At 46.6% G+C, this 13356-nt stretch overlaps 1 protein-coding gene across 1 annotated transcript; it reads left to right on the top strand.

The window, feature by feature from the left end:
- Nucleotides 1-2031: 2031 nt before the first annotated feature.
- On the top strand, nucleotides 2032-5452 carry LOC130258911 (uncharacterized). Its single transcript, XM_056502661.1, has 4 exons — nucleotides 2032-2291; nucleotides 3110-3611; nucleotides 4265-4387; nucleotides 5442-5452. The coding sequence occupies exons 1-3, from the start codon at nucleotides 2032-2034 to the stop codon at nucleotides 4340-4342; spliced, it is 840 nt and encodes a 279-aa protein (XP_056358636.1). The 3' UTR covers nucleotides 4343-4387; nucleotides 5442-5452.
- Nucleotides 5453-13356: the final 7904 nt, after the last annotated feature.

The raw sequence follows: 13356 nt of genomic DNA, 5'->3' as shown, positions 1-13356 counted from the left end.
CTGGAGAAAGCAAAATTTTAAATAACATATGACTTGAAAAGGGTGATTATCATCCAAACTAGCACTGTGTGGATCAGATCACCCACCTGGCATTCACGATGTTTCCCACATTCAACTCCACCATTTCTTCAAATCCAACAGCAAATATATCCACAGGTTTGTTTTTGCAATCTTGAGGTAAATAGGGAAAAAGTTCTTTCTTGTTTCTAATTCACTTAAGAAACAAGACCTCACATGTATATATACATATATATAAATATTCATTTAAAGAAAGAAATTCCGTACTTGGAAAGAAATTGTTCCCTGTAAGCGTGGAGAGCCCTGGCATAGGGTGCCCAGAGAAGCTGCAGCTGCCTCTGGATCCCTGGCAGTGTCCAAGGCCAGGTTAGACACTGAGGCTTGGAGCAGCCTGGGATACTGGAAGCTGCCCCTGCCCATAGCTGGGGGTGGCACTGGATCTTTACAGTCCTTTCCTACACAGTTCTATGTTTCTGTGATACTTTATCCAATGTTTGTGATCTATTTAGAAATTCAGAGTTTTCAAGAAAAAGTGATGACAGAACACCAATCCTACCTTGGAATTCATGGATCCCAGCTAACTTTGGTGCATTGAGAAGCCAGTGAGAGGGTTTGATTTCTGAAGGCAATACGTCAAAACTGCTTCCCACCAATGCAGACTCAGATTTTTTTCAGTTTTGCATACTTATAGAAGTTTTCACGCATGCTCTTCAGTACTTTCACAGATGCTGCAAAAACAGTTGAGAAGATATTACTTTTATAGCAAAAGTTTCAGAAAACTCAGCAGTGAGATCTTTCCAATGTACGTGCACAGCCAAAGTTAAACCATGAAAGTACAGGGAATGCAGCTCTCCCGGGGAAAGTACCCTTAGAGACACATTACTAAGACACTGACTGAAAAACAGCAGCAAGTTATTCAAAACTACATACAGAGAAACCATACACAAAGGAAACAATTTCCACGTTTTATAACTATCTGCTGTTCTTTCATCTCACCTCTCTAAGGACACCACCGCTTTTTGTACATATCAACAAGGATATCTACCTCATTTCCACAGATTAAATTTATGAAATCCAATCTTCATTACAGAACCAATATGCAGCTATATTATTTGTACTTTTTCTGGAAGTGTAAAAGTTGCCGATACACTACAGATACTAAAACAGAGAAGGTACATTATTTCATCATATCATCACATCAGAGTACATCTATTTAAGCCACAAATCTGAATTATTTTTAGGTCAGTTGAATTCCTAATGAGCTACTTTAGTGAGAACAGTAGGCTGGGATTCAAAATAATTAAACTCATTTCTCTGTTCTATTGGCCTTGCCCTGTGCCTTGTTTTCATCTGCCAAATGAAGAGAAGAATGACCCATACATAAAGGACATTGTGAGAAACACAGAAAGAAAAAAGCTGATTCAAGGTTCAGGTACTTACCTAAGTTACATTAATTTACCTATTTTGAGTATTCTCACAGTTATCCAAAAGACTTCAAAAGAACAATACAAACAATATTAGATGGAATTCTTCCCTTCCTTGATTTGATTTACGAGATTTGGTACTAGAGTTGTCCCAGAGCAGGGATGTTTACATACACTTCTACTAACCACAGTTTTTGAAGTTTTTGATGGTGGAAAAACCATTACTAACAGAAACCCTAACACCAACTGGCCAACAGAAACACCGCAGACAACACACAGCAAATCTTACCAGCAAGAAAGCCTACAACTGATCTCTTTCTTGTAAGCGGCTGCTCTAAAGAGGAGGAAGGGAGCTGCACCCCGTTCCCGCCTGACTCGCGAGAGATGTATGAACGGCCCCGAAAATGCTATCCTCGCTTCGTACTGGACGCTCGTATTATTCCTCAGCATGTTTTCAACTGAGGTGGGTGTCCTATAACCGAGGGACAGGGTGGACAAGTGCCAGTTGAGTCACAAACCCTTCTCTCAGAGCTGCGCACCGTTCCTGGGCGCTCCTGAACACAGCTGGACCGGAAAACACTTGGGCTGAATGTATCCGGGTGGGAAGGGCTGGGGTCTGGAGAGGCCACACCGGGCGTGGCCAAAGGCACTTGGCCCGTTCGGCCCGGAGGAGGCTGAGGTCAGAGCTTGCCAGGGCTGCAGCTCCTCCCGAGAGGCAGCTCTGGTCTCCGCTCCCTGGAACAGCGACAGGACTTGGGGAACGCCTGGAGCTGTGTCCGGAGCGGTTCACGTTGGATACCAGGGAAAGGTTCTTCCCACGGAGTGTGCTGAGCACTGCCCAGGGAACGCGTAGGGCCTCACAGAGCTCCAGGAGCGTTTGGATACCTCTGCCAGGGCTGCCTAGGGTGGGATTGTTGGGGTGTCTGTTACAAACGAGGCCAGAGTCTCCTCCGGAAGACTAGCTCGTTTATTAAAAAACCACAACTGAGGGCGGGGACTCCAGATAAGCCAGAGTCCCACACGGCAAGCCAGAAAGTAACAAAAAGACTACAATGAGACACGTGGCGTTCACTCGGGTGACAGGCACCGTCGGAAGGCGGGGCTCGGAGCCCCGAACTGTCCTTTTATAGGGCAGGTGACGTCATTCTTCGATCTCTTTGAAGATTGGTCCCTTCTTCGCTGGAGGCCCCGATAGGTTGGAGGACCGTCAAATCTCTGATCAGGCTGGTGCGCTCACTAGATGACATCACTTTTCCAGAAGGTTCTAGCCAGACCTGTCAATTAACCGTCCATCGGCCCTCCCTCCCAACAGAGCCACCCCCATTACAACACCCACTCTACAACGATAGGCTACTCTCTGAACCTGCCCCCTCACTGCAACTCCCCAACAACATTAAACACATAACTTATCAACATCTTACAAACCATTACTTAAACTTCAGTTTACGAATTATTAGTCAACAAACCCCAAGCCCACCCCAGAACTTTAACTTATTCTTAACATGTCTGTGCAGGGCCAGGGGTTGGACCGGATGGCCCTTGTGGGGCTCTGCCAGCTCAGGACATTCTCTTAATGAGGTGACACTTGATAAAACGCTTCATATATAAGGGCGTACTGGAATAAGCACACCTTTCACTTTGGTTCCGTGACCTCACGACGTCCAAAGGCCCCAAGGGCGGTGCGGGAGCGATTCCGAGGTGACCCTTGGCGGGCGGGCGGTCCGGGGCAGGCCCCAGGAGCGGTTCCGGGGCGGTGTTCGGCGTCTCTGCCGCTCCCTCGGCGGGCGATTCGAAGGCGTTGTTGGAGCCGCTGCTGCTCCCTCGGCGGGCGGGCGGGACGCGTTGGCGCTGTGCCCGGAGCTGGAGCGCTCGCTCTCGCTGCTGGAGCCAGGGGGCGGCCGGGCCGAGCAGCAGCAGCAGGAGAGCGGCGGGCGGGCGCGGCCCACGGTATTCGTGTGCACCGGCTGCAGGCGGCCCGTGGGAACACCTCGAGCTGGGCGTTCAAATACGAGGAGAGCTGCTGCCTCCTGCTGCGCAGTGAGTGCCGGCCCTGCCACCCGGCGGGTCCCCGCGGTCACTGCCGCCATCCCTCCCTCCCTCCGGCTGCGGCCGCAGCGTCGCCGTGGACCCGGAGCGGAAGGTCTGCGAGCTCCCCAGCGAGTGCGGATGGTGAGCGCCGGTCCCGGCCGGTCACAGTGCCGGGGCAGTCGGGGGTTTCCGGGGAAGGCGCTGAGGATAGGCCGGGTAAAGGGCCCGGAGCGCTCGTGTACCCCCGGGAGCCCCTAGAACACTTAATTGGGATGGTCTGTAGGTTCTGTTTATTGCCTAAGGTAGAGGGATTTCTCCCAGGGACATGTGACAGACAGGGAGACTGGCCTTAGGTTGAAGGAAAACAGGTTTAAATTAAATATCAGGAAGAAATTGTTCCCTGGGAGGGTGTGGAGGCTCTGGCGCAGGGTGTCCAGAGAAGCTGTGGCTGCCCCTGGATCCCCGGAAGTGTGCAAGGCCAGGCTGGGCATTGGGGCTGGAGCATCATGGGACAGTGGAAGGTGTCCTTTCCCACCCCAGGGGGTGAAATGAGATGAGCTGTAAGGTCCCTTCCACAGTTTAGTTATTCTGATGGTCTCGCTGAGGCCAGTCAGCCTGAGAAGCTGTTGCAAATTCAGGCTGATAGATGAGTGCTTATAATTTATACTGTGTAAAGCAAGAATGAATGCTTAAAGGATTCTAATGCCTGATTTTTTATTTTTTTTTTAGAAGAGGGATGGGGAGAGGTGCTTCCTTTTATTTTCTTCTGGATAAATGTCATTTCTTGCTTACAGCATGGTAGAAACCTTATTCTGCTCTGGCCGCTCAAGGACACTTGGCAGCATCTACAGGTGTACCTCAAGGCATCCTGACTACAAGAGAGATTTGTTCTGTTTCAGTATTGACTCCATTGAAAGGTAAACGCAGAATGTTTATGGGTCAGCCTGCCAGCTCCACTTCACTCACCAGGCATTGCACTGAGGGTGCTCTGTTATACTCTGGCAAGTCTAGAGGCAGCTTTTTCTGTTGCTCTGTCCCAGAGTGGTTTTCTGTATTGCTGCTGTTGGCATCATAGTGCTCAGCTGTGAGGAACCTGTGTAAGGCAAATTTTAGGGGAAAAAAAAAAAAAAAAACAAAAACAAAACAACCAGGTCTGCCTTTTATATGAGAAATTGCATTCCAGCCAAGAAAATATCACCATGTCCAGGTCATGGGAGGGTTCCTTCTCATTGATCAGAAGAGTACACAAACCAAGCACCAAATAAGCCTGGCTGCAGCCTGTAAGGGGTCAGCATTGTCAGCAGCAAGTGTGGCCAGAGGGGCTCAGGCAGAACTTGGGGTGGGTCTGACCTGTACTGCCCACATCTGCTCTGTCCTTGCTAAGGTGGGCAAAGGCAAATCTGACAAGTGAGTATGTGCTTGAGACTCTCACTCAGCCGTCTTCAAATGTGTCTAGAAAATGAAAGTGTGCTTGGGTTTAGTTGGTTTATAGCACTTAAAAGTGGTCCTAAAGTATTCTTCAATAACTATATCCTCAATTTTGGCCCCATACCACAGTTCTTTTATGCAAGCATTGTTTTAATAGACAGTGATTTTTCATCGGGAGTAGTTTTAATGTCTCTGTCTTTTTCTGAAGTTCCCATTTATTTTGCTGTATTGCTGTGGATGTTCACTCTCGTACTCTGGACAGTGGTTTTGGGTTTTTTCTTCATTCCACAGCTACAATACTTTGTTTTTTCCACGGCAGTCAAATTCTGTGAAGCACTAACCTGGCTGCAGGATGACACTTTCTTGGAGAGTAATGCTGCTTCTCCTAGCCAGTGCTGCACTGTTCTTGGTGTCTGTGCAATTTTTCACTGTATCCCTTAGCCCCAGAATCCATGGCTATCTCTCAGGACTCTGGAGTAGTGCTGTGTTTGGGTTTTTGGCTTCAGTGTGGGAAGTGCATGACTGAAACTGTGGCATCTCGAGCTATATTCTAGGACCCCCAGAAAAGCAAACTGTTATTCATGGGAAACTCCTTACTCTTAAAAGCTGAGCTGTATTGCAAGAGGTGCTTCAAAGGGTGAGATTTAACCTTATATCATTCTTTGTTTAAATCTCTTCTATGAAACCTTAATGTGCTTCAATAGTTTCTGCAGAACAGCTTATTTCACCCAGAGCAATTCCATGCATTGTAACATGTACTGCATGGCTTCATGTCATTGGTATCCTGTGTTATGCAAGATTTTCAGGAACTTTTCATTCAATTTTCATGGTAATTAGCATTTTCTGTGTGTCAAGCATAACATTAGGTTCCTATTTATGTCTCTTATGTATCATTTGATATGTTGTTTCTAGTTACTTCTGATTCACTTCTCCAGATCTTAACTTTTAGTCATGTTTCTTCTCCCTTTTGTGCAAATGGACTTACTGCTTTTGCTGTAACTTTGTGTGGGAATAATTAAATCTTTGTCTCTGAAAGCAAAACATTTATCTCTTGACTTCCCTGCTATTCAGTGTCTACTGAGCTGCATTTTCCTAAGCTAATAAAAAAACCTCCCTGTGATTCTGTAATTTCCAAAGGAACAGCATGAAGTCACTTTTCTTTTTCTTGTCTCGATAGCTTTAGCTTGACTTGTGCTCAAAAACAGGAATGACTCCATAGCTATATGTGGTGAATTGTTAGTTTGGTAGGGGTTTTTTGCAAGTTCAGGGCTAAAATACGGTGTAAGAAAAGGGTTTTTTTTTTGTAGTATTAGATAAATGCTTTTCCATGAGGTGTTGAAGGTCAGTTGTTTTACAATTTCATGGGAAGGAAACCAAACCAGGCTGATGGTGACACTCTCTTCAGTAAGGCTGGGTATATATTTGAGCAATTAATTCAGCAGGGGTTTTTTGTATCAATGCTGCTATTTCGGTTGTGTTTGGTTTTCTGTGCATTTGGTTGTCAGTGTTTCTCATACAGTAGGAGTGTTCCACCTAGTGTTTTTCAATAAAAGCAAGCAATTGTGGTATAAAACAAGAATAATCTCAAAAAGCGTTTTGGGTTTTGTTTTGGGTTTTGTTTTGGGTTTGGTGGGGGGTTTTGGTTTGTTGGGTTTTTTTTGGGGGGGAGGGCGGGTTTCCCAACACTATTTAACTTTACTGTATTTAACCTTTAAAAAAAAACGTAAGTTTTATGGTTTTCTCCAAAAATTAGGAATGAATTTCCCCAGTCTGCCCCGTTGGTAGGCACTGTTTCTTTTAGAAAAGCTTCTACCCTCCACCTTCACTGCCCTGTTTTGAAGCAGTGCTCCAGTTTAGCCTGCAGTGATGAGTCTCGCATCCTTTTCTGTTCAGGTAACTAAAACATTTTGTTATTGCTGTACCTGCCACAGTAGCTTACATTATTCCAGTGTAATTTGTGAGGCAGTTCCTGCTCTAACAAGTTTTTGAGTGCTGCTCAACAGCAAAAGACCTCATTCTGGATGTCAGAAGAGAGCCATAAACTGTCCTTTAGTTGAAGATTGCTTCATGTTATAGGTGGGCGGTTGAATAACCCAATGTTGACCAAGCTGGAGGTGGTGTCTAAGTGGGGTCTTGTCTTTGTTAAGCTATGAAGTATATGATTTCACTTTGTATTTGGTAGAAAGGACCAGATTTGCTAGTGACAAGCAGCACCTCTAGATGTAAACATGCTCATGGAGGGCAGCAGGCTGTGGTTCAGAGCTGGCTCACGAAACTCAGCAGCCGAGTTCCTTCTGACACTTGTGTGGCTGCATTTCTAACATCTCTGTTCTGGGTCCCCAGCACAGCTCATGTGTCCAGTGAAAATTAAGTGTACGTATGTGAGAAATGGCTGCTTTTTTCCAGGCAGGCACGTGATTTTCAGAACTTGAAGAAAAAGACATCCTGGCCCACCTGGAACAATTTAGGTCTCAGGAGGCACCTGAGAGCCTCCTTTTGTGTTCTGGGTGGGGCTGTGGCTATAAAAGGGGTAAAGGATGGGGCAAGGGGGCTCAGGCCACAGGGAAATTAGCCTTTGGGGAAGTTCTTACAGGTCTACTTAATGCTTTATGGATGATGATGATTTTCTGGAAGTAGGCTGTCTGTTTTGATCCATTTTCTTTCCTCTCCCTGCAGACTCTACCTGCTGAAAGGCTGAGGTGAGGAGAGGATCTGTAAAATCCGACTCTTTGTGTCTCCCTGAGGCTGAAGCCATGTTTGCTGTCAATGGTTACGTAGTGGAAGATGCTAAAGACTGAAAACTTTGGGGTTTTTCCCCTGGCACCCAAAACTCTCTCTGCAGCTGTGCCCTGTGTATCTCTTCAAAGAGTTCCTGGGTTTAGAACGGTTTTTATATTCTGCAATATATAATTCAATTTAAAAGAATCATACTGTATCAATGTGGTGTTAATTACTTTGAGTTGGTTAATTAAAGTAAATCATTAATAAGGGGTTTGATAAGACCATCCCTGGTTGGAGCTTGCAACTCTTACTTAATTTTTCCTCATTCTTTTAATTTCTTTCAAATTTTTCTTTTGCTGACTCCTCATGAGTACCCTCGTGAGCCCTGGGAACACAGAGCCTGTCACGGCCTGAGCGGCACAGCTCCCTGCCAGCAGGGCTGCCAGCCCTGTGGCCACTCACCTTCTGGCCCGGCATATGGAATTTTAGCAGGCAGAAGCCCAGTCTTGCCTGCAAGCAGGGCTCAGACCAGGCCCTTGCTGCATGCCACCACCCAAGGGCAAGGCTGCGAGAGGGCAGCAGCAGCCCCTAGGGCAGCCGGGGACTCCATAGTGCCGGGCCCGGATGGCGCTGCCGGGGCAGCAGGCGGGGCTGGGGCTGAGCTCACCCATGAACCTGATGGCCGCCTGTCGCAGGGGCTCCTGTGGGCTCTGCAGGTACAGCAGGGTGTAGCACAGGTGTTCGGCCACTCGGCTCCTGTCCTCTGCCCGCTGCAGAGAGTGGCAGGAGGGAAGGGTCGGGGTGGGCTCTGCCCCTTTGCCAGGCGCTGCCCGCGCCCAGCCCGGCCTCCCGGCCTGCACAGCCCTGAGGCGTGGCCAGCAGCCGCTGGGCCAGGCTCTGCCGGGGACAGGGGGCACAGGGCTGGTTGCTGCCTGGGGAGCCGCAGTCAGCTCTGGGCCACTGGAGCCTGGAGAGGAGCCCGTGCTGCTTCTGCCTGCTAAAATTCCGTGCAGTGTAGGATTTCTGCCAGACCTAAGCTGCCACTGATACGCGGAAAAGACTTTATCATTCCTGAGAAATGACAGTTATAGAGTAGGCATGCATTTATTTAGAGTTGGGGATAGTTTTTTTGAAGGCATGCACGCTAAAACTTTAAACTATTGCTCTATTTATTTTTTAAAAGTTTAGGATTACACAATATGCTTGATACATATTTATGTCAGCTTTGCTTAGCTTAGCCTGCTTTGTATTAAAATGAACCCTTAAATTCCCCCTAGGACCCCTCAAAATCTCTCAAAAACATCAACAAAATCCATCAGGTACCCCCAAAAATCCCTCAAATCCCCCTAAAACCTTCCCTCCCCCATGCCACAAACCCCTCCAAATTCACCCTAAAATCCCTGGGATTCCTAAAATCCCTCAAATTCCCCCCAAAACCATCTGAGACCCCCCCAAATCCCTCAAATCCTCAACAAAATTCCTCAGGGACCCCCAAAATCCTCCAAATTCACCCCAAAACCTTCTGGGATACCAAACCCTACCTGGGACACCCCAAAATCCATCAAAAACCTTCAATATTATCCCTGAGGGACCCCCCCAAAATCACTCACATCCCCTCCAAATCCATCCAGGAACCCCTGAAATCTCTAACATTTCCCCCAAAACTCTGCAATTCTACCCCAACGCCCATCTGGGACCGCCCCCCCCCAAAATCCCTCAAATCCCCCTCAAAACCCATCCAGAACCCCCAAACCTCACGTGGGACCCCCCCCTCCAAAATCCCTCAAATCCCTCCTCAAATCCCACCTGTGTTTCCCCAAAACCATTCTGGAGTCCCAACATTTCTCAAATCCTCAACAAAACCCCTCAGGGATACCCCCAAAATTCCTCAAATCTTCCAAATTTACCCCGAAGTTCCACCTGAGATCCCCAGAATCTCTCAAATTTACCTCAAAATTCACCTGTGTCCCCTAAAATTCCACTTGGCTCCCCCAAAATTCACCCCAAAATTCCACCTGTGACCCCCAAAATCCCCCCAGACCTTGCAAATCCCTCCTGGGATCCACCAAACCCATCTGGGACCCCCAAAAGCCACACAGGGATGCCCCCAAATCCCTCAAATCTCCTTCAAAACCCACCCAGAAACCCCAAATGCCGCCTTGGACAAAATCCCTCCAATTTCCCCTCAAATCCCACCTGGGACGGCTCAAAATCCCTCAAACCCCTGGTCCCCGTAGTTGCTCCTGGTCGCCATTTTCCCCCTTCTTCCTTCACGGCAGCCGCGCTCTGATTGGCCACGCTCTGGGAGGCACCTGGCACTTCCATTGGCTGAGCATTTCCTGCCTTTCCCATACCCCTCTCTGATTGGCTAGCGTCTGTTGCCGCGGGGAGACCCGTGCGCTGATTGGCTGGGCGGGAAAAAGCAGGGGTTATTCTGAAACGAGCGCCGTGATTAGCTGAAAGGCGGCAAAGGGGGCGGGGCTATAGAGGTGATAAAAGGGGCGGTGAGGCGCCCTCAGGCTCAGTTCGGAGGTGGGAGCAGGTGAGGGTCGGAGTACGCGGGGCTGGTTTAGGCCATTAATTCCTTCATTTAATTAATTAAATTAACTTAATTAGTGACGGGGTGCTCGCAGTAACCAATTAAGGCGCTAATTAAAGCGCTAACCCGCACCTCGTCAGGCGATTCGAGGCTGTTTCGGGTTATAAAAAGGGAAACCTGGGTGGGGTTTAAAGGGCTTTTAAATTGAGTCACTAGACTGTTTCCCAAATTTAACCCCATAAGTAACTTAATTAATTAATTGGTTATATGGTTTCAATCGCGGTCTTTTGCCGGGTTTTTTTTGAGAGGCTTTTCAAGTTTTGCCGGAGCGATTTTAGGGCTATCATCCCATTTTAAATCCAAATTTGCCTCAAATTTACCTATGTTGTCTCCTTAATTAAATATCTTAATTAAATTAAACTTTGCTCCAGTTTAATAGTATTTCTTATTAGCATGTAATTGATTGAACTTTATTTAATAGATGGTTTTCGTGCTTAAGGCACTAAACTACCCTTTTGACCTTTAAAATTTTAAAATTAATTAAAACTACCTTAATTTATTGATATTTAATTAAACTATTTAATTAAATACTTAATATTCAATTTTGGGGGGAAATTTTGAGGCTTTTTGAGGCTTTTGGGGTCTTTTTTGAGGCATTTTCTTGCCTTTTCTCCTGTTTTGTCTATAATTTAAATATTGCCTTCATTATAACAACTTTAATAATATTCAATGAATAACATTTATTCAGAATTAGCAAGTATTAGTTAAATCTGGGTGGGTTGGGCCTTTTTCCAGATCAAAACTCACCGGCTTTAACCATTAATTTAAATACAATTGCATTTATGAGATATTTAATTTTTTAAGTATTTATTTAATTTACTAAGTATTTATTAATTGTTACATTAAATTTGGGCATCTAAAGTCAATTTTAATTAAGTTTTAGGAGTTTTTTTGGGAAAAATTTTACTTTTCTTTCCCTAAATAGTTAAAAAATCCCCTTTAGGTAATTAATATTTAATTATTAACTAATTAATATTTCAAATTTTTGCCATTTCCCGGCGGATTTTTACCTTTTTTTGCCCCAAATCGCCTTTTTTCACCTTGTTTTTTCTGATTGTCCAAGTTAACAAAGTCCATTAACACCGTAACAAATGGATTGGAATGGATTGCCATTGGTGGCAGCTGGGGCGAGTTTGCAGCGCGTTCTATAGCCCGAGGTGCTCACAGACCCACGGGCTGCTTGGGGACCATCTGCTGAGGGGCTAGGAACAATGATGGCTTTGGGGGCTTGGGCCGTTTGGGGGGTTCGGGGTGCATTTGGGGTGGGGTTTGGGTAATTTTTGAGGCATTTGGGGTCATTTGGGGAGGATGTGGTGGGGGCTGTTGGGAGGATTTGGGTGGATTTTGGGAAGATTTGGGTGGATTCTGCGTGATTTTCAGAAGATTTTGGGTGGGGTTTGGGTGATTTCATACCTAACTGTGCAGTTTTAGGCTGGATTTTAGGTCCCTTTGGGATTATTTTAGGCCAATCTGGATGATTTTAGACCCCCTTTGCGTGGATTTGAGGTCCCTTTGGCAGATTTTAGGCCAAACCTGTGGATTTAGGCTGCATTTGAGGGGCTCTGGGATGATTTTATGCCTAACCAGGCCCTCTTCAGACCATGTGGCACTTCGACCCCTATCCTTCCCCTCACAGTTCCTGCTTTTTCCTTGACGCCGCCCCTTTTCCCTGGTTTACTGATCATTTAATAGCCCCGCCCCTTTCTATTCGCAGCCCCTGTCAATCATTAACCCCTCCCCTTTCATTTGCACCTAGCCTTTGTGTTCCACACCCCGTTCCCCTCTAAGCCCCGCCCATCTCTTGGCGCGTTCTTCCCGCGCAGGTTTAGAACTGACCATCTTTTCTGCTTGTCCCCTGCCCATTTCAGCGTGTCCGAGCGCTGCGGTGGGACTGGAGGGGATCTATAGGGGATCTATAGAGATTCTTTAGGGGTACTGTAGGGGATTTAGAGGGGACTGGCGTAGCTTTACACCTCTGCGGGATTTCTGGGGGATTTTGCAAAGTGGATTTTGGAGCTCTGCGGGGTCCACAAAGGTGGTCTTGGAGGTCTGTCGGCGATCTTTAGGGGAAATCTGTAGGGGACTAAGGAGGCTGAGTGTCTCTGTAGGGGATTTGGGCTTGTCTGTAGGGGGCTCTGGAGGTTCCCTAAAGGCGGTGTGGGAGGTCTGTAGGGGCTGGGGGGCTTTACCACCCCAGGGGGGTTTCTGGGGGTCTGGAAGTGCAATTTGGGGGTTCTGCGGGGTCCCTAAATGAGGTCTGGGAGGTCTATAGGGGATCTTTATGGGATCTATAGGGGAGTGGTGGAGCCTATATAGGTTCCTGGAGGGTCTGGGAGGTGTCTCAGGGTCTCTAGAGGAGAATTTTGGAGTTTGTAAAGGGAATTTCTGGGTATTTTAGGCTCTATGCAGGTAATTCTTGGAGTCCCTCTAGGGAATTTGTGGTTCCTATTAAGAATTTGTGGGAATATTGGGGTCCTCAAAGGGAATTTGGAGGTCTCTTGGGAATTTTTGGGGCCCCATAAGGAAATTGTTGGGTAATTAAAGAGAATTTCGTTGTGTTTGTAGGAAATTTCTGGCAATTTTGGGGCATATATTGAGAAACTTTGGGAATAAAGGGGTCTCCACCAGGAATTTGTTTTTAATTTTCTGTCCAAACGTATAAATTTTTAGGTTTTTATTGTGAATTTTTGCAATGTTGGGGCCTCAAATGGAATTTTGGAGGATCCCATAGGGAGTTTTTGGGATTTTGGGAATTCTTAGAAGAACCTGGGTCCAAACATGGGAAGGTAAGGTTCTCTAGAGGAAATTTTTGGCATCTGCTTAGGAAATCTTTGGGAATTCAGGGTCCAAATGTGGGGATTTTGGTGGCAAAATATAACAGTGATGAGCTGGCATGAAGCCTATGAGATCCACGGGTCTAATTTTAGGGTGGTTTTGGCTCCCTTGGGGGGTTTCAGGCCCGTTTGGGTGTGTTTAGGTCCATTTGGATGCTTTTAGGAAAAACTGGGCACTTTCAGGGTTGATTTTCCAGCCATCAGTGAGATTGAAGGGTGATTTTAGGCCAGTTGTGTGGGTTTTTAATCAATTTGGGAATTTTTAGACCCCTTGGTTAGATTTTAACCCCTTTTGGCTTATTTT

The sequence above is a fragment of the Oenanthe melanoleuca genome, chromosome 13, assembly GCF_029582105.1.
Source record: "Oenanthe melanoleuca isolate GR-GAL-2019-014 chromosome 13, OMel1.0, whole genome shotgun sequence".
Classification (NCBI taxonomy): Eukaryota; Metazoa; Chordata; class Aves; order Passeriformes; family Muscicapidae; genus Oenanthe; species Oenanthe melanoleuca.
This window is presented reverse-complemented; position numbering and strand designations above follow the sequence as displayed.